Genomic DNA, 22,327 nt, shown 5'->3' with positions numbered 1-22,327 from the left:
TCATTTTTAGTCTTCCACGTTTAGGCATAGCCAGCTTTCCCGAACATTTCTAAGAATATTGGTTGAAATATGTTTTGGAGTTCTTACATATCAATTTAACACAAACATTTGTGAGCTAGATGGGGTTTTTATGATGGGTGGTCTGCTGGATTGTATAATGAGCAGATCAGCTCTTTTTGGCAATTTCCCCTCCCCCCACAGTGAAATTATTAGCTCATTTTGTCATAATCAACCTGGCTAGCCAGCATATTTTTAGGAAACCCAAAATCTAATGTCCCTTTATGCATTTGACAGCAGTATGCATTTCAATTTAAATGGCTACACTGAACATTTAGTATCCTGATGACTGTCTCTCCCCTCCCCCATCTTTCCATTTTTTAAGAAAAAGCAGCTGTTCATTTTCCCAAAGGCTCTATAGAAGTTATATTACCAAATGCAGATTTTTTTTTCTTTTGAGCTAAACCAGTTGTAAGTGTTGGAGCTTAAACCCTGATTACTCTCCTCCCTGTCCCTACCTGCCTTTAAAAAAAACAAAGAAAAAAAAAACCTACAAACCTGAAGATTGCTGCTGGCGTGATAAGGAACAGCTGTGGTATGAAACTGCATACAATTACAGTTCTTTCAGGACTGGAACACAACAGCTTTAAACACACACACACACCCTACCTACCTCTTGCTGGAATTTCACTAATACACGCAAAACATTCCTTTAACTTCTTACTTTAGCCGAAGACCGTATTTATCAGACTTCAAGCTGGAAGCCCAGTCCTGCAAACACTTATGATAGTGCTTACAACCATGAGGAGTTCCACTAGGCCTGGCTGGTGGTATTTGTATATTTAAATAAAAAAAAAAACAAAGTTCATCTGCCGCCCTTTCATGGAGGAGCAAAGAGGGATGGATGGATTAAGTAATTTAATTAATATTTATTTGCTTTTTTCTTTTGACTTATAATTACTTGATAAACTCAAGATATTTCTCCATGCTCAGACTTTTCAGCTAGAAGAATCATAAGAGTTTAATTCAGACCCAGCACAACACTCAAGTCTCTGCCAAAGATAGATAGATAGATAAGATTAGATAGATTAGATAAATTGATCTCAGTGTCCTGAAACAAATAGCACTACTGCTTAAAAATGGTGAGCTTTGTAATTCACACTGCTTCTTTGTGCACCAGAAGGATGTCCACGTCCCAGAGAATAATCAATTAGTGAAATAGCATTTTGTGACTCCTGGGCAGAATATGAAGCAAACTTTGTAGAAAACTGACAAACGTTTGTGTAGCTGTGCTTTGTTTTAATTTAAAATTTGATATATACTTTTTTAAATATCCCAAAATGTCTTAAGTCCTTCACTAGTACTTCAGCCATTTAAAATTCTCTTAAATCCATGTGGGCTATTGGAGGCCTTCGAAGATTATGAGCTGAATTGAGTTGGCAGCGAATGGCAGCCTCTCAGAATGAAGAAAGGCTGACTGTTTTCAAAGCTTTGAAAGTATTTTAAAAGGATTGCCAGAGAGGAGTACTGAAGTTCCCTATAGAACTGTATTAATATCACCGTTACGAGGATCTACCGTTGGAGCCTAAAAGCCTTAGTTAGAGTTAAAACACAGTCTGCTATTTTTCTCCTCTTTTAGTTAGTTCTCTATCTCTTCATGCTGCATCTTGCCATAAAGAGTGCATTTTAACATGGGAAAGAATGTGTTTTGAATCATAGGAAACTGAAGGAAGGCCGAAATGTCAGCTCATTCTGGGATTCTAATCCATAACCTTTGTCGACACAGTAGTGCTGAATTTTTATGCTGTTCTAGAAATCGGTGGCTTGATTGAAGCTTAACTTTAAGACAATACCTTTAAATAGACTTCCTGTCCATAAAGACTACTCTTTTTCCTGGTTCACCACTAAGGCAGTTTCCATAAAAAGACCAGCCACCTGTCTCCTTCCAACTTTTTTCCTAAAACCATTCTAACCAAATGTTTCAGTTTGGCTTCTCAGTGTCAGTTTTTTGCTAAACTGTTGCAAAGGTTTAAAAGGCAATGAAAATAAAACAAGTTGTGTGTACTGGAGTAAACTGAGTGCAAGGGAGAACTAAAAAAATTGTCAGAATGCTGTAGGAGCATTCTGGTGTCCGTGGCTTTAACTCCAAACTTGGATTAGTACAATGTCTTAGTTAATGGCCTTCCAGAAAAATAAAAATAAAATTAGGCTCCAGCTCCTGGAAGAAAAAAAAATTATTGCCAGAATGTTAACCTCCGAAAACAAGGTTTCCATCCATATTCCTACAGTCCTGAGAGAATAACACAGTGGCTTCTTGTTAAATATTGATGTAACTTGAAAATTGCTTCTTTTGACTTATAATTAGTGCACAAGTTGGGATTTATGCTGTTTTCTTTGAGATTAGTTGATGCCTGAGATCTTCTTAAACTAGTGTATTGGCTAGTCCAAAAATAAGATTAAGACTTGGGACCAAATTCTCTTTTCCAATCCATATTATAGTCTCCAGAAGCTGAAAAAGTCATGTAATTGAATGGATAACAATATCCATACCAAATATTTACTCCTAAGGTGTTTTGCTGTCCTCCAAAAAAATGCTGTTCCTCAGTTCCACATGTCCTCTGCGTTTCTGGTGGCAGAGCTCCACGAGAGGGTGTGTTTTCCTAAACTGTTTGTATTTTACTGTTTGAAAAGGGTGGATCTGGAAACAATTTAGCAAGCATCAATTACAATTGACTTGGGAAGGGATACGTTATTCCTTAGTGATTCCTCAGATGCATAGTTACTATAGAACTTTCTGCTAAATAAGTGATGCAAATACAAAATCTAAAACAAGGCAATTAGATGAATTTTGATAGTCCGTAAGGGATTTGGGGCCCAGAAATCCATGGATAGAATATGCTGAACCACGTGTTTGTGTATGTATATTCATTTTGTTGCATCAATGAGAGAGATAAATATTGGTATTTTTAATTATTTTGGGTTCCAAAGCCAATTGGACTCAATGAAAATCTCAGGGGTTCTGCAGGCTTCTTTTCTATCACACAGTTTCTTTTTTGTGCACATGAGGAGATAAGATGATTTGCACTGCGATACCATCAATATATGGATGACATGAGGCTTATAACTAGTCTAGATGATGTGATGTATCTGTTTTTCCAAGTGCTTGACTGAGATGGGAACTTAAATGAAAATGTTGCTCCATCGAGAGAAGTCAAGGGTGATGCTAGTAGGTTGGGGTGTGTTGGTGACTTCTTGAGGGGGTGGAAGGACTGGTGCCTGCCCATATTTTTTGGGGGGAAGTTGTCAAAGAGCTTCATTGCTTGGTGAGTTTGGATCTGACTGCGTTTGGATTCTCAGCGGGTGCTGGTGGTCAAAAGCACCCCTTTTTCATCTGTTAAGGCAACTGTGGTCATTTCTTCAGCTATAGATTTTATCCATGCCATCGTTGCTTATAGATTACAATAATCCATTATGATGTACATAGGACTACTCAAGGACCACACAGAAGTTCAAACTGTGGCTGCTGGACTGCTTGGCTGCTTCAGGGATAATCTTGCATCAAGACTCTGAAAATTGCATTAGCTTATCTACCAGATGCAATTCAGGAAAAAACTCTCATTGGCTTCAAGAGCTTTTCGCCCAAGTAAAGCCTGCAGGATTTAGCCCATGGTTTGTAATGGTTTATGATGTTACAGAGAAGGGCTGTTTTGAGCTTTTTCCCTTTCTTTGCTGAAATTCAGAAATTGTTACTTCTGTAGCTTCTTTCAACCAGAAGACTCTCGAAGTGCTTTACAAACTAGAGGCATGAGGTTGCCCACCACTGAAATTCAGCCACTTCTGGGATAGGATAAGCTACTGTTTAATTGTGCAAAGTAACACTAAACAAGTTATCAGGAAGTGAGCCTACTATTGTATTCAATTGATATTAGAAGGGGAATTAAAGTAGGCAGAATTTAATTACCCAAACTGGAATTTGGCCAGGGCACCTAGATAAACAGAAACTCTTGCAGAAACTGCCATGGGAATTTAATGACTGCAAATGATTTAGACCTCTGGTTCATCCAAATGTGTATAGCAGTACAGTGACCCAAGCATCATGCTGGGGCAGGGCAGTAGTTTAGTATTGACATAGAAGGGACTGTCACACCATTGCTATCATTTGTAGTTCCTTGACTTTTACTTTGTGTTCTCCCATCCAGCTACTGACCAAGTCCAACCCCATTTATGTTTGAGATCACAGCCCAAGGAGGTCTGGCTGCATAAATATACTGTGAATGGCTGGGCTATCAGCAAGACACCTTGGACAGAGCCGGCTCCAGACCCCAGCGCGCCAAGCGCGTGCTTGGGGCGGCGTCCCACGGGAGGGCGGCAGGCACCTCTGGTGGAACCTCCCGCAGGCATGCCTGCGGACGGTCCGCCGGTCCCGTGGCTCCGGTGGACCTCCCGCAGGCACATCTGCGGGAGGTCCACCAGAGCCGCGGGACCGGCGACCGCCAGAGCATCCCCCATGGCGTGCTGCCCTGCTTGGGGCGGCGCAAATCCTAGAGCCGCCCCTGACCTTGGAGAAGATGAAGTGTGTTCTCTGCTCTGTTTCTAGTTGATATGGATGGACTATAGTACCACCCATCTTAATTCTGTCAGCCAGCAAGTGTTCATGGACATCAACAGAGAACAGTTACTGCTCTTCCTAATTGGATTCTGGCCAGCCCTTGTGGAAGTGCCAAAGGAGAGGGGAACTCACCCCAATTTTCTTCCTACTCCTCCTGCACTAGATGTATGTACAGGGGCTGGTTAGAATCTGATCATGGATGTTTACTCAAGCAAACTTGTTTGCATTCACAAAGTCCCTAGCTAGCACATCATAGAATCATAGAATATCAGGGTTGGAAGGGACCTCAGGAGGTCATCTAGTCCAACCCCCTGCTCAAAGCAGGACTAATTCCCAACTAAATCATCCCAGCCAGGGCTTTGTCAAGCCTGACCTTAAAAACCTCTAAGGAAGGAGATTCCACCACCTCCCTAGGTAACCCATTCCAGTGCTTCACCACCCTCCTAGTGAAAAAGTTTTTCCTAATATCCAACCTAAACCTTCCCCACTGCAACTTGAGACCATTACTCCTTGTTCTGTCATCAGGTACCACTGAGAACAGTCTAGATCCATCCTCTTTGGAACCCTCTTTCAGGTAGTTGAAAGTAGCTATCAAATCTCCCCTCATTCTTCTCTTCTGCAGACTAAACAATCCCAGTTCCCTCAGCCTCTCCTCGTAAGTCATGTGCTCCAGCCCCCTAATCATTTTTGTTGCCCTCTGCTGGACTCTCTCCAATTTTTCCACATCCTTCTTGTAATGTGGGGCCCAAAACTGGACACAGTACTCTAGATGAGGCCTCATCATTGTCGAATAGAGGAGAATGGTCACATCCCTCGATCTGCTGGCAGTGCCCCTACTTATACAGCCCAAAATGCTGTTAGCCTTCTTGGCAACAAGGGCACACTGTTGACTCATATCCAGCTTCTCGTCCACTGTAACCCCTAGGTCCTTTTCTGCAGAACTGCTTCCTAGCCATTCGGTCCTTAGTCTGTAAAAGTGAATGGGATTCTTCCGTCCTAAGTGCAGGACTCTGCACTTGTCCTTGTCGAACCTCATCAGGTTTCTTTTGGCTCAATCCTCTAATTTGTCTAGCTCCCTCTGTATCCTATCCCTGCCCTCCAGTGTATCTACCACTCCTCCCAGTTTAGTGTCATCTGCAAACTTGCTGAGAGTGCAGTCCACGCCATCCTTCAGATCATTAATGAAGATTTTGAACAAAACCAGCCCCAGGACCGACCCTTGGGGCACTCCACTTGAAACCAGCTGCCAGCTAGACATGGAGCCATTGATCACTACCTGTTGAGCCCGACGATCTAGCCAGCTTTCTATCCACCTTATAGTCCATTCATCCAGCCCATAGTTCTTTAACTTGCTAGCAAGAATACCGTGGGAGACCGTATCAAAAGCTTTGCTAAAGTCAAGGAATAACATATCCACTGCTTTCCCCTCATCCACAGTCCCAGTTATCTCATCATAGAAGGCAGTTAGGTTAGTCAGGCATGACTTGCCCTTGATGAATCCATGCTGACTGTTCCTGATCACTTTCCTCTCCTCTCAGTGCTTCAGAATTGATTCCTTGAGGACCTGCTCCATGATTTTTCCAGGGACTGAAGTGAGGCTTACTGGCACAATACAAATAGTTAATAAAATACGAACCTCAGGAATTGGCGCAAAATAGAGAAGTTATCAAAAGAGAGTAAATCAAGATAACTAAGGTTACTTTTGGGGAAAAAAAAGTTTTTCCTGTCAGCTGATTGTACATGAGGGACTGTTGTGTATTCTATGCTCAAAAAGATTGCAGGAGCACTCCGAAGAGGCACTTACACATCTTTTAAAAAACAAAAACAAGCCAACAATAATATACTTCTAACTCTTTATCTCTCATTTGTGCCCCGTATGTGGCAAGAAATACATGTATGTCCCTGGGTACTTCAAGAAGTCAAACAGTGGTGGGCAGAATTACAACTTGGTGGAATGTGAGATGCTGATCCATTTCCACAGTAATGTGCTATTTTTAAGTCATGCATCATGGCATCTTCAAAGAGGCCAGTCATAATTATGATGGATTAGACTGCAGAGTCAGTCCTGGATGCAGTAATTGTTTCACAGATGCTGCTGATGTGACTTGAATGTTTAATAAATTGTGTCTGGGAAAAAAATATGTAGAACTGCTAAGCGTATTGGCTCAAACAACTGTTACTGGAGGCGAAAAAATAAAACTACTATCCTTAGTAAAGGTGAGTTTTCCTTAAAAGAAAAGTAGTTCACCCCACTACAAACAATTCTATTCAACAGTAGCATCTAAAGCACATGCTTGGTGTACTAGCTGAAATAAATACCAGAGGTATGCCATTGCTTGGTATTTCCGAACTTTAAATTGCATTACAAAAAATTACTGTGATTTGTCTGAGCACCTTTTATGGTTTGTAATAAGACGAGACTCAGGAGGATTGTGAATAACTGAGTTTAGACATGGGGAATCAAGAGTAAGGCAAAGTAACCCCAATCCTACAGTTATTCTGAAGAAAGGAAGCTTTTTAAAGGCTTTTTAAACCAGTGAGTTCATACTAGGCTTTGAAGAGTCAAATGGTTTAATCCTGCTTTGGAATGCCTTCCACCACCTCCTTTTATGCTGTAGCCAATCAGAATCCAAGGGATTGGTTGATTTGTAGCGTAAGGCTTTTGAGAAGCCTGTGAAGAGTGCATGTATTTTTTGTCATATAGTAAGGAAGGAAATACGTGGCTTTCAAGGATCATGAGTTTCCCTCCAGAGGAGCAGGCACACTTTGCACGGAGGTTTGCATGCTGAGCTTAGATACAGGCCACACACTTCTCAAGTAGTAAGGCTCTTTTATCCATCAACAAAAGCAAAAGGAGCTTTTGAAAACTTTTAACAAGAGTTAAACTTTACCCTCTGTGATAAAGTCGAATTCAACCACCAGTGTTAAAATACTGGTATGCTTTGAGGACCATGGAGAGGATTCCCCTGGCTCAGTCACACAGACTAATACCTTGTTTTGATAGAAATAAAAAATAATCTGATAGGACAGTGTCAATTACTGTTCCTTTGTACTTTGCTCAGAATACTGTGTCATTTAGGAGCTTAAACACTCATCTTTCACCTCTGGGAGTTGTTGTTCAGCTGCAAGCTAAGGTATCAAAAGAGAGCAGGTAGGGAATGGAAGGGAAGGAATTTCAGGTTATGGTTAATGTCTCTTTCTTGAACCCCCCTTGGGAGGGAATGTAATTCTGCAGCATCCTTTACTTTGCATTTTTGCTTCAAAGAACTATATGGAATGAAGGGAACTTAGAAAGTTTCCGTGATGTGCCAGTATAACAGCGATGTCTATTATGCTTTAGAATAGTCTCCCCAGGAAAGTTAAAAATGCCTTATCACCTGGGACTCTTAAAGCTAGCCAGGCCAAGATGCTGGAATATATATTGTACAAAGAAGAATCCTGCTTTATTAGGGGGGCAGACTAGAACTGATCTTCTCCATCTCTAGTTTCTGTTTTTCAAATTACTTTTTTAAACTCACTTTGTTAGAGGTGGGGTTTGGGAAGTAACATGACCGTAGCATATTTTTGTTGTATAAAGAATAATCCGAGCACACGGAAAAAAGGGTTAAAAGCACATTTAAGAACAAATGAGGGGGTGTGCTAATCGTATGTCCGGCTGTCCAGTTTTGACTAGCATGCACCTGTGATGCTTCGATTGTCCCTATTTTGAAGTCAGCACTCTGAACAGAAAGGGAATCCCAGTAATCTTATATAATGCTATCAATTCTGCTTGTAGTAATTTTACATGGCCCCAAGAGCAATTCTTATTTAAAGAGCATTTCTGAATTCTATTACTCACTTGAGCTTAGTAAGGCAATAATACCCTGGAATTCAGTGCACATTGTATAAATTAGGTGTAATTTGATATTGTAAAAAAATTAGAGAAGGATAAATAATCCTGTTCTGTGCTCTTGGAGGCAAATCTACTGTGATAGGAGAAATTTTCAAATGTAATAGTCCTCTCTGTGGAGTGGTAATATCAGCCACTTGTGAGGCTCAAGCTTGCTTAGCAGTCCAAGCAAGTATGAATTAATAATAGAGAGCCCTTCATATTCCCTTTCTATGCAAACTAGAAGTAATGTCTTCATTGCAAAAATTTGCCTGAGTCAAAATTTTTACCTTAGATTCATTTGTATCTTTAGTACATTATGTATTTATTATTTGCTTCATTTTCCTAACTTTCCCAATCTGAAATCCTTCCAACATCTGCAAGGTGCTCTGCCAGTCTGTCTTCTATCATTTGGGCTGTTGGTGGAGAACGATAAAACCAACAAAGAACAAATTATGGAGAGAATGCAACCGCTTTCTCTACTTTTTCTGTCATTCTGAACCTTCACTTGATTTGCCTAATCAGAATTGGACAGTTGTTGGGTGTAATTTGTTCACTACACCCTGGCAGCACTTTTATCCAATGTGAAACCTTTTTATACAAATAAAAGGTAAATTTTTTTGAATATTAAGATATTTATTGAAGAGAAGAATTTCCAAATGACCCAACTCAAATCCAAGACATACAGATTTTAGGCTTTGCTGCGCAACAAAAACAAAAATACAATTCTAAAGGCAGACTCACAAGCTGCATTCATAAGGTCAAGCAAGAACAGTCTGTTGCAGATGAATACCATGATTTTATTTTTTTTCCCTTAAATAAATACATCATGGTAATGTTAGTACTGTAACAATAATGAATGAGTGTAGGGATTCCAGTGGAGAGTAGTCAGTTTTTGTTTTATTTTCTTATGCCTGTATTTTGCTAAGGGTGAGATCTTTGGAAAACCAACTTTAAATGACCTTGTCAAACAGCTGACGAGTAAAGGGACGGGAGTGCCTCTCTAACCAGCAAGCTTGGTGGCAATAATCCTTCAGATCAGACAAAAGAGGCTTGGCATACTATAATCAAACAACAGGATTAGCTCTAAGTCTGGGAACTACAGTTTCTGCATGATTTTCCACCTTACTTGGAAGAAAAATCATTACAGAAAAGTACAGGCGAAGAATATGCAAGCAGTAAATACTTACATTTTCATTAAAAATGATTATTAATCATGCAAGAGATTTAGCGTTAAGATAAGTATATTTCTGTTTGAACAGCATTTTCTCATCCCCAGTTTATTTTTGCATGCCCTTTTCTATACTAATCTGAGTTTCTCACCTGTGCATCCATTGTTAGGAACTTACTCAGTGCTGAAAATGTTCTTATCGAGTTTGAAAACACACTTGAACTAATCGTGTGCTGAACTTTAGAAAGCATGTCAAATTAAAATGTGAACTAAGACAGTATGTTGCTATAAGGTACAGTGGTTTCAAGTTAACAAACCAAGCATTTTTCCTGCATTTTAAAAGCAGGTCCGTCTAGTTCAGTTTCAATCTGCTTGCATACCACCATCAGCTTCACATGTTCATGCCCAATCTGATATTGTTTCAGTTCAAGTTTCATCCTTAATTTATTAAAAATAAAATCATACTGCAGCATGAATAAATGATACTTTATAATAACAAAGTCCAATGCTATTGAAAACACCCTCAGAAAAACACTGGGTTTGATTAAACAGGGGGAGACCACTGTATCGTGGCATGCTGTGCATAGATAGGTCAGGAGGGCAGATGCTCAAATATTGTGTCTGGTCAGTGATTTGATCTGTATCAAATAAAACTAAACTTACGCCCGTTTCCCTCTCTTTTTCTCTTTCAGATACGTTAAAAGGGCAGCCTTGTGGATGGCCCCGGAGCAGGCCAGATGGAACAGGATAGAACCAACCATGTTGATGGCAATAGATTGAGCCCATTTTTAATACCACATCCTTCTCATGTTTGCCAGGTGGAGCCTTTGTCAGTGAAGCTGCAGAATGGAAGTCCACTAACAGAGAGAACCCATGCTGAAGTAAATGGTGACCATAAGTGGCTACTTTTTAAGAACAGCTATGGAATACCTCACGTGAAGGGAAACCCAAATAACCGTACCAGCCCTGACCTCCTACAGGAAAAGAGAGTGTATTCCAAGTATATGCAAAATGGTGGGATAAAACGCACTTTTAGTGAGCCTTCTCTATATGGCCTTCATCAGAACAAGAAAATTAAACAAGATGAAGAGGTAAATGGCAAAAAAGATGAGCCAGGGGAAAACAATGAAAAACCAACTGTCTCCAATTCATGCAATGAGAAGGAATCTGAGAGTTTTACTGGGCAAGAAAATGCAGCTTCTGATTTTATACAGTCTTCAAGATACAACTGTGATGGTCCAGAAAATCCTGAAAATCTCCAGATTCAGAATGAGCAAGAGAGGGAAAACATTAATTGCCACAACAAGAACATTGTCTTACTACTTAAAAACAAGGCAGTGCCAATGCCTAATGGTGCTACAGTTTCTGCCTCTTCCATGGAAAACATGCATGGTGAACTCCTGGAAAAAACACTGTCTCAATATTATCCAGACCATGTTTCCATTGCAATGCAGAAAAACACATCTCACATAAATGCCATTAACAGTCAGGCTACTAATGAGTTGTCCTATGAGACAACACATTCATCCCATACCTCAGGGCAGATCATTTCCCCACAGACCTCAAACTCTGAGCTGCCTCAAGTGCCAGCTGTAGTGGCTACTGAGGTCTACAATATGGAAGACTCCAGTAAACCACCTGTATTACCAGGTAGCTATTCACTTCAGAAATCAGAACTACAGCAACAAAACCCAGGCTATGATACACAACAGTTACCTATAGGAAACGGTAGTGTTCATGGAAATATGGGGCGGGCACCCAACCAAGATCTCTCGCTAAGTTCCAGCAGTAATCTGCACGCTCACAACAATAGCCTGGAGCGGGTTTCAGAGCAAGCAGAAAAAAATGGTGCTTTGTTTAAAAAAATGGTGCACAATTCAATGTTTAATAAGGATTCCTTCACTCCTCCTCCTGCTTCTGCTCCTCCCCCAGCTCCAGAAATGAACAGCACTCTGTCCATTGCTGTTACAGAAGGACATCAACCCTATGACAACAGAGATGTTGAAAATCTTTCTATAGAAGTGAAGAATGAAGGGCAGCAGGCAGAACTGATGTCCAAGAGTCCTAGCCTTGCCCAGCAACAACCTAACTCTCAACAGAAGCTTCCACAGAAGCCTGAAGTGTCACAACAGAGTGGCAGTGAAAGTGATCTGCCAGCTGCCATGACGACCTCCATTCAGCAATGCACAGAAGAAATAAAGCCAACATCAGAACCTCACATCCAAGATCTGCAGATAGTTGGGAACAATGGAGAGTTGCAGCAACACTATCAGCAGCCCCTGGGACAAAAAGAACACGAGATCCCTCCTGAGAAAAGAAAAGACCAAGCGAAACAGCCTCAACATTATCCAAAACCAGGTTGGATAGAATTGATTTCCACTCATTTTCACGATAGAGACTCCCCCCAGAAGCCCAGTGAGGCTTTATTGAGGTCAATTCTCCAGTTCCAGCCAAATCCAATGGAACAGATGCATTCAAACCAGTATACTGGGAATCCTGATGCATTAAAAGAGCCGTCAGGACAATCCCATAGCCAGAAAATAATACAACAGGAACAAATGCCTCAACTATACAAAAGCGAGGCAGCACAACTGCAAGTCCATCCTATAGCTGACCAGCAGCTGCAGTCCCAAAAGCACTCTCCCCAGCCACAGCTCACAAAGATGAATTCTCTGGTGAAGTCCTATGTGCAGAAACACCATACGCAACAGCAGCTTCATTTCCAAGCAAGACAAGAACAACAAACTGAGCAGCCTTTGGCGGGCGTGTTAAAACAGCAGCACTTAAATCCCCAGACAACAGAGAATGAACAATTCTTACATTCAAACATTTTACAACAGATGTTGCAAAAACAACTGTCACACAGTCCACAGTTAACCCCAAACCACCACCACCACCAGCAAGGCCTGCAAAGGAAAAGCAAAGAACTGTCTCAGACCTTTTCCCATTCCCAAAGTGACAACGAACAGCAAATAGATGGGGCATCCTACAGTCAGCTTAAACAAGAAGAATGTTTTCAAACCGAGAATAAGTATATAAAACCAACTGAGTTCCCTCATAACCCTCAGCTTGGACTAGAGCAGGAACAAAGTAGCAACAGTAAAACTTCCATTTACAATCAGATTCTGAAAACAAATACTAATCTGCAGCATCCTGGCCGTATGCACTTGGTTTCTGAGAAGAAGGAAAACACCATAAATGCTGAACTCTTTGGAGTAAACAAAATGCAGGACTTGCAACATATGCAATTTTATCCAAATAGTATGACCCCAAAGCAAGAGGTGCATCATTGCTTTCAAGAACAAGAGCAACAAACTCAACAGGCTTCAGTTATACAGCGACCACTCCAACAACCAGAGGGATATGGTGGGAATTTGAAACAAGATATGTCCAGCCAGCAAGCTACACCAATTCAGCAAAGGTACTTACCACACAGCCAACAAACTCTCCTACAAGACCAGAGAGGGTGTCACCTTCATGCTCAACCCCACAAGGATTTTCAAAACCATGCTGCTCTCAGGTGGCATCTCTTACAAAAGCAAGAGCAGCAAATACACCAACAACTCAAACCTGAAATTTATCCCAATGTGATGCGCAAGCCTATAAAAGTTGAGGCTGGCTCAAAGTCTAATATCTGCATGCATCTATCAACTGGACAGCTGGAAAACAAAACATGGAAAAAAACAATTAAACAAGAGAATCAGCACTTCAGTTGTGAGAACATGCAACAAAAGAGTATCATTGAGACAATGGAACAGCAGCTGAAACAGATTCAGGTCAAATCACTGTTTGATCACAAAGCTCTTACTATCAAATCACCTAAGCATGTGAAGGTTGAAACAGCAGGCCCTATCACTATCCTATCAAGAAATTCTATTGCTGCAGAATTTGACAGCCACACATCAGCCTTAGATCAACAAGCAATTCCTTCTGCTGAAAAAACCCCAACTAAAAGAACAGCTGGATCTGTTCTAAATAATTTTTTAGAGTCACCTTCCAAGTTATTGGATACTCCTGTAAAAAATTTATTGGACACACCTGTCAAAACCCAATATGATTTCCCATCATGCAGTTGTGTTGGTAAGTGACAAGAAATGTACTAAAAATACATTGTTAATTCACAATTAGGAAGGTGGCTTTCAAAGTTGTTGGGGTTTTGTTTGGTTTGGGTTTTTGTTTGGTTTTATTTTGAGTTGATTTTTGAGAATGCCAGCAATTAGCAAGGGAGAGTTTCCAGCAACACTAGTTTTTACACTAAAATTAGAACACCACCATATGTTTGTTACAAAGCAGTTATCTGTCTGGTTTGTGTGCTAGTACATTAATGTATGGCATACAAATCTAATATAAAGTAGATTCTTCAATCTGTTTATCTCTTTGTATCCAGTCTCCTTCAGACACAGGCATATATTATGCAAACACATCTGATAAAAAGATCAGCTTCACAATTTAATTTGATGCAGTATTATTTAAGTCAAGGTTGGAGATATTGTTTGTATGAAATATGTCTTGGGGCCAAAACCTGAGATCCTCACTCCATTTTTACTCAGATACACAGTCAAATTACTGAGCATTTGACTGAGTAAGGGCTGACTGAAAACAGAGAGTTGGATTTTGCATGACCCTGTACATAGGTGCCTTCTTCCTTTCTTCCCTTCCACTCCCCTGGTAACGACCGGTGTCAGAGCCAAGCAGAACTTCAGTCACTGTGCTTTAGGAAGCACAGGGACTGCTCCATCTCTGCTCTCCTCCAAGAGGCTGCAAAGGGGCAAGACCATGGATCTCCTCCCACTCTGCACAGAGCAGGACTGTCACTGTAGGAAGAGCAGAAGTGTAGTAGCTGGCATGTTCCTCCTTTTCATTCTGCCATGCACTGTTTTGTTTGGAGAAATGAGTCTCCACGCTGCCTCTTACTATGGGCACATTTTGAAGTCATTTTTCTGGAGAAATGATTCTCTGCTGAGTTGGATTGAGACAAAATGTACAGTTCCTCATTGTGAAGACAAATAGCTTTATTGTGACCTCTCTGATTTATATGTGTACACACACACACACACACACACACGCCTGCCTCAGGGTATAAAGTTGAAAATATAGTTCTCTACAAATGCAAAGTTGATCTTTTCCCCCTTCTAAAATGTTTTGAGTTGAATCTCAGGAAAACTAACACGGGGGCGAAGGGAGAAAGTACTGTATTGCCATACTGCAAGGGGAAATACAAAACTGGAAGCTGGTTTCTTGTTTCTCCTTGCCACACTTTGAGAAACCTTGTACAAATGGAATGGGGAAATCAAAACTCTGCATTTGTAGTTTTAACTTGTCACTGTTACTTACAGAGTAGATCACCCTGCATTTTCACATAATGGATATATTAAGATAATTTCTCCAATATATTCGGCACAAAGAGGCTTTTCTTCAACATCTAGCATTCATCTCAGCTTTGCCCCAGTCTACCCCACCCCTTTTTCAGCTAATACAGCAATTGTGAACTCAACAAGAAGAGTCCGCCCTCCACTCAAGCTATGTTTAACTTTAGGGGCCACATTTTCAAGCTTTAGGTGTATAAGTTACACATACATGCAAAAAACAGATACGTGATAGCCCCCTGAAATGATGTTTGCCAAAGCGACCACAAGAGTCCTCCCTTCTAAATACTGGGGTGAGAAATCACTGTTCGGTAACTACTGGGAAATGCTAATTTTTAATTTCATTGTAACTGCAAATATAAAACAAGCATTTATGCTTGCAAAAGGTACAATGGCGTGCAATATCTACTTGCACACACTGTCACCCATTATACATGTGTAAATTCATGTTTTGCAAATACACTTGGGCATAATTTGTGGGCCTACCTTAGACATGTATGTGTGAAAGTTTGGCCCCCAAAAATTCATAACAGGGTCCTACCTGGCCAGCTGTGGGTAAGCTTTGCAATGCAACTTCTTATATTAAATAATTATGCTTTAAGGCAATAACCTTTATTTTATTTTAAACAGAGCAAATTATTGAAAAAGATGAAGGTCCTTTCTATACCCATCTAGGAGCCGGTCCTAACGTGGCAGCTATTAGAGAAATCATGGAAGAAAGGTAATTAGCGCAAAGGCACAGGACAGATTAACATTTATCCTTTTGTGTATGTCAGAATTTTTCCAGTCTTTGCACATAAAGAAGTAAACAATTGCAAATGGAGTAATTATTTGTAGGCTTAGCTACTCCAGTGTTACCAGCTTTACGTGCTGTGCTATTCACCAGAGAGTCACAATATTTGACAGGGCTAATAGTCTGCTGGCTGGCACAGGCTGCCCACTTTGAGACAGATGCCAGCAAACCCAAGCGGGGACAAGTATTCATAAGCCTGCCAAGCAAGTGTTGGCTATGGCTGCAAAAGCAGGCATAGACCTGGTATTCCCAGTGGGGGATGCACATGCCAAGATAGGAAGAAGATGGAGGGATGAGAGCACTGAAAAGCAAACTTCAAGCAAAATGTTATATACAAAAAGACTTAAAATGGCTTAATCCTACTCACTTTCTTCCTGCAGTGCGTTCAGTTATAATAATGGGAGCAAAGTAAGATTTGGTCCTGACACTCAATAAGCAATTCTTTAGCAAAACATCTTCCCTTCCATTATATGAAGAGAGCATTATTCAGATTGATGGAATAAATTATATATCACAGGATACTATGTTACTAGTATTCTCCAGATTACCAGCAAAACAAATGCTTTGGATATGTATATAATAGTTATATAGAGATGTGGGTCGTTTATATATTACATAAATGTAAAACACTGCTAACATTAATAAGATGTTAAAGTGGAGAACTCCAGCATACAACAGTAAGGTTCTGCTGCCACTTGAAAACTGCCATAGTGCACAACCCATATGTGCATAGACACTATGTGCCAAATCCTGAGGTCCTCACTCTGCTCTCGCTCTCTTTTTACTTACTCCATACCCAGGCTATTTGAAGTTTGCTTGAGTAAGGACTATAGGATTGGGGCCAGATTGAAGCTAGCAGGTGCACAGGGGAGTGGTACAGTATAAGGAGCTTCTTTCCCCTGCAATTCCTGTGCAGGGCTGGCCCCAGCTGCAGATCTTGCACTAGCCCAAGTACTTCTGGCTAGCATGGTAAGCAGCATTAGCAACTCTAACAAGGGAGTGTGATGCTGGCTGGTTCATGCCAGGGTCCCAGTCCTCACTTGAAAACTGACAAATACATAGCTGACATCAGTCTGGCTCACCGGTGCGTTAGTATTGTTAAAATAGGTATTAGAATTATAAAAATGTGATTACTGTTTAGACTGTATTGAATGTTTGTAAGTTCCTGCATGCATTAATCATCATTAATTATAACATCTGTGTCCCATACTGTAAGGTAATATTTGAACGTTATATTATAAGCCTCTGTGATTGTGTATATCACCAGATAAGGGAGTCGTAAACTAATGTAAAGTGCTGATCTCCAACGAAAGGTGTTACATCCTGGCCAACAAGGAAGGCCTCTCAACACCAGACAAACTATTGTGGAACATTAAAGAGGACAAAAAACTTTGTCCCCCGGCCAATGAAGATGAGACATCCAGGTGCCTCCCATCAGCTGAGTTTGCAGCTGAAAGGGCAAGGAGGGAGGGAATAAAAATCCCTAACAAGAAGGCACTATATCTTTATGCTACTTGGACTCTGGAGGACAAGGATGACTGGGTATAAGAAAAAAGATCCCCAGTGCTTAGTCTAGGTTAGCCTAAAAGACATCTAGAGCTTGCTTATTATAGATGCTTCTATTACTTTTTGAAAGTTAAGATTGGAACTCATTTGTGTCTATATATGTTTACGTGCTATAACCTTGTAAATAACTTTCTTGTTTCCTTTCCTATTTAATACGTTTTTAGATAGTTTACTATAGGATTGTTTACTATAGACAGTTTGCAGTTTACTGATTGTTTACTATAGACAGTTACTATAGACAGTTGTTTACAGTTTACTGTAGACAAGCATTGTCTGTGGTATAAGATCTAAATTGCGATTGACCCGGGGTAAGTGACTGGTCATTTGGAACTCGGAGTAATCTCTGGTGTAAGGGCCCATCTGTCACAAAGGCAGCTCACCTGGGTGGCAAGACAGATCGGAGTACCCAAGGGGACTGTCTCTGACTCCATGTTAAGGCTGTTATAGTGCCTGAGGAGTTCACACTTGATAACTGGTTGGTGAAATCTGAGTAAGGCACTCACAACCAATTTGGGATTTGTGCCCTGTTCCCTAACAGTCTGCCCTGTGATTAGTACTCACGTTCTTGAGCCACTGCAGGACAGCTTGATACTGGCATAGTTGTGACAGGATTCACATACCACAGATCAATTAAGATTATAGATCTTAACCCCAGCGCTACTAAAAGTTTTAAATTGATACTGAGAGTTCTAAAAGATAAAGAATAGACACAACGAGTTAACCACAGTCATATGATGGTCTTGTGAAAAAAGAACTTGAACAGTTACATTTGGAGAGTGGACCGTCCTATAAAAAGAAGGCCCCACTTCAGGAGCTGAGAACTTTGCTCATAATTTTTGACCAGACACCAGGGGAAGAAGAGGTGATGGAGCCCTAGGACCCTTCTACCCGAGATGCCACAGAGGAGACCACTACAGGGAAACTGGCCCAAGTGACCGGAGAGCCCAGGAAGAACTCAAGCACAAGAGACAGATAGCAGAACTGCCAATCAGGGAGGCCAAGGCAGCAGGAGAGAGAGCCCACTTTAATCTGATGGAAGTTCAAGCAATGCAGCTCAAAATATTGGAGCAACAAAAAAAGCTTCTCCATGCAGTGAGTACACCCCACCACCACCACCATGCAAGGGAGTGGGAGAAAGTCCACCCAACTTATAAAGAAACTTGACTGTATACAAGAGTTCCTGTCCACCTTTGAGAGACTATGTGGGATGCACTATATCCCAGCAAAGAAACAGATGTCTGTCCTCTTAACCAGATTAACTGGGAAAGCCAGACAAGTTTTTAAATGATATGGAGGGGAGTGATGCCATGGTGTATATAAAATTTAAAGAAAAAGTATTGAAAAAATTTAAGATTACCCCGAGACCTATCAGTTGAAGTATAAAAGCCTCAGAATGTTTGACAATGTCAGTCATCTTGAATATGTACATAAAATGTGTAATTATATGAGAAAATGGGAAATGGAGGTTGTAGCCTTGGGAGGTGCCAGGATAATAGCCACTTGTGATGATGAGGAATGCTGAAGGTGAATATGGAAAACTGATCTGATGGCTCAGAAGCAATTGTTATGGGTTGTTACAGATGTGAGAAAGGCAGCCATCTGTGACAAATAGTCAACCACAGTTTTCGAGGCTGAAGAAATTGCTGATAAATATGTTGCATTAAGGGCCCATGGCGAGTGCAAATCCCAGGGGAAGGGAAACCCTCATGTCACCCAGGTTAAGAAGAAAGAGGAGATTGGAAATAAATGTAACCCAAACTTTGATTTAAAAAAAACAACAACAAGGGAACCAAGGGACCAAAAGGGAAATCAAGTAGTCTGCCATCACTGTGGGGCTCCCCACCATATAAAATCATATTGCCTAAAACTTAAGGTGACCTCACAATCCACAGCCCCACTTGCCACAGTGAGTGACACTACCCTGGCTTCAGAGGCAGCAATAGAGCAGGAGAAAATAATTCTGAACTATATTAGGACTGAATCTTGGGAAGGTAGTTCAGAATTTATGTAAAATGCTAAATGGAAATGGCATAGATTGTAAAGGCTGGAGGGACACAGAGCCCTCACTTTGGTCAAGGAAAGTTTGATAAGGGAGGAAGACAGACTTCCTGATAAGAGTTTCAGCTTTGGCTGAATATTTCTGTACCTTTGGCCAAGGTCTACCTTAAGATTGAGGATTTTAAAGGAGATATTATTGTAGGCATTAGGAATCTACTTCCCACTAATGTTGTAATAGGTAGTGATACCTTAGCCATGTCTAAACAGGTCAATGTTGTAACTTGCAGCCAGAAAGAGTATCGCTGTACTTCACCTGGTGTATCTACGGACAGCTGGGAGGGTGCAAGGGGGAAGGAAATGCCCCCAGTCCTTTATAAGCTGTGAGTAACAGTCTCTCCCCAGAGATTCCATGGCTTTGCCAAAGTCTGCTCTTACCTTGAGTGAAACACAAAAGGAATTTATTGAGGCTCAAGAGGCTGATCCTTCCCTGCACCAGGAGAGGAGTGCAGACCAGAATAATACCCTGACTGGGGAAGGAAAGGGTAGATTTTTTTCTAGAAGGAGGTTTATTGTAGAGGGAGGCTTCCATAAGGAAAAAGAGGCACCGTGGTGAAGTTTGCAAGCAGGTGCTTGTGTTTGATAAGTACAGGACAGCGTGGCTGCAGGTAGTTCCTGATTGCCCCTTTGTTGGACACTTAGGGGTGAAGGGAACCTGTCATAGGCTCCAACAGAATTTTTATTAGCCTCACATGCGTGAGACGGTAAAAAAAGTACTGTAAGAGTCGTGTCATATGTCAGAAGCATAAGAGGTTAAATGGACTCTGCAAGGCACCTTGGCAGCCATTGCCCATCATTAAAGAGGTGTTTGCCAAAGTGTTTGTAGACATTGTGGGACCCCTACCCAGACCTTCCAGGAATGGAAAGAAATGTATACTGGCTATGGTGGATTCTGCCACCAGGTATCTGAAATGAGAGCTCGATCTAATGTACAAGCGGCTGTGGCTACTGCCCTAATGACCAGTTATAGCAGGGTAGGTTTTCCCAGGGAAATCTTGTCAAATTGTGTTGCAAATTTCATGCCTGTCCTTTTCAGAAAGTTACAAGAGTTGTGTGGAGTGAGGCATATAAAGGCCAACACAGTCATCCAGAAACTAATGTGCTGGTAGAAAGATTCCGTAGGATATTGAAGTCTCTGATGAGGATGTGTGGTACCCAGCGAGAGAATGACTGAGATGTTTGCTCCCTTGTTTGTTGTTTGTGTACCCCAAGAGTCTACATGGGTTTCCCTCTTTGATCTCCTTGACGAGAGACAGGTGAGGGGACCTCTAGATTTAATTCAAGACTCTGGGAGGGTAGTACAGAGGAGTTAGGAAAGCCTGTAGGGGAGTATGCCACTCATTCTAAAGACAATTTAATGGCTATGATGGACTTAGTGCATCAGAGCCTTGAAAGGAGTCAGATGTCTCAGAAAGCTTGGTATGACAGGCATGCTAAAGAAAGTCTTTTGATATAGGTGATTTGGTATTGATTCCTGGGAGGAAAAACAAGATACAAGATTCCTGGGAGGGACCTTTCGAGGTAAAAGAGAGAGGGAATGAGGTCACTTATGATGTAATGAAACCCCATGGCAGGGAAGCTGTGCAAACAGTACATGTCAATAGATTGAAGGCTCACCATGACAGAGAGATGGCAATGAATATGATTTGTTATACTTCTGAGGGAACATTTTCTTCGCCTTTAATGGATTTGGTCAAGGAAAGTAACGAAGAGACTACTCTGGAGAGCACTGAGATTTGAGAGGGTATGAACCCAGCCAGAAGCAGGAGATATGGGTTCTCTTGAAATACCACAGGCAGGGGCATTCATTTTCCAACCTCCTGGTTAAATTTAAAAAATAAGGCACTCTATTGAAACTACAGCACCCGGCCCTGCTCCTAGCAGAGCCTATGCTAACAGTGAAATGCAAAGACAAATTCAGGAGGAATTGTAGAGCATGGTAGACATAGGAATGATCACTAAATCAAAAAGTCCCTGGGTCTCTCCTATTGTGATGGTACCTAAAAGGAATAAATCACAAGATTTTGTTTGGATTTTAGAAATGTACACACCATCACCCAACCTGATTCCTACCCCAACCCTGGATAGAGGACCAGTAGAGACATACAAGTTTATTCTTCCTATCAGCTGAGTTTTCAACTCAAAGCGCAAGTGAAGAGAATAAAACCCCCTAACAAGAAGGAACTGTATCTTTATGCTGCTTGGACTCTGGAAGACAAGGATGACTGGGCATAAGAAAAAAGATCTCCAGTGCTTAATCTGGGTTAGCCCTAAAGGACGTCTAGAGCTTGTTTATTATAGAAACTTCTATTACTTTTTAAACCTTAAGATTGGAACTCATTTGTGTGAATATACCTTTACCTGCTTTAACCTTGTAAACAACTTTCTTGTTTCCTTTTCCTTGTTAATAAAACTTTAGATAGTTTATTATAGGATTGGCTACAAGCATTTTCTTTGGTGTGAGATATAAAGTGTAACTGATCTGGAGTAAGTGACCAGTGTTTTAGGATTGGGGGTTGCCTGAATATTGCTGTGACCTTTGGTGTACGAGTTCATCTATCACAAAGGCAGGCTCACCTGGGTGGCAAGACAGATTGGAGTACCCAAGGGGACTGTCTCTGACTCCATGTGAAGGCTGTTATAGTGCCTGAGGAGTTCACACTCGATAATTGGTTGGTGAAATCTGAGTAAGGAACTCGCAACCAATTTGAGGTTTGTGTCCTGTTCCCTGACAGTCTGCCCCGTGGTTAGTACTCATTCTGTTGAGCCACTTGATAGGATGAGTGGACCATATCCCACACTCCTCACTGCGCAGGGGAGCACGCACCTTTAGAAGGTGGTACAGGCTGCACCTGGGATGCAGTACGTTTGTAACTTCACAGCATTCCCAGCTCAGGGCTTT

The 22,327-nt window shown here is 41.2% G+C and overlaps 1 protein-coding gene across 1 annotated transcript in view; it reads left to right on the top strand.

The window, feature by feature from the left end:
* Positions 1-22,327, top strand: part of TET2 (tet methylcytosine dioxygenase 2) — a 94,824-nt gene that overhangs the window by 52,282 nt on the left and 20,215 nt on the right. The window contains exons 2-3 of the mRNA XM_045019778.1: positions 10,338-13,725; positions 15,642-15,732. Coding sequence (XP_044875713.1) covers positions 10,383-13,725; positions 15,642-15,732 — 3,434 coding nt within the window. The 5' untranslated portion in view covers positions 10,338-10,382. The remainder of the gene's footprint in view (positions 1-10,337; positions 13,726-15,641; positions 15,733-22,327) is intronic.

The sequence above is a fragment of the Mauremys mutica genome, chromosome 5, assembly GCF_020497125.1.
Source record: "Mauremys mutica isolate MM-2020 ecotype Southern chromosome 5, ASM2049712v1, whole genome shotgun sequence".
In the NCBI taxonomy this organism is placed as follows: domain Eukaryota; kingdom Metazoa; phylum Chordata; order Testudines; family Geoemydidae; genus Mauremys; species Mauremys mutica.
The sequence above is the reverse complement of the archived record's forward strand: the minus strand, read 5'-3'. Positions and strand labels throughout refer to the sequence as shown.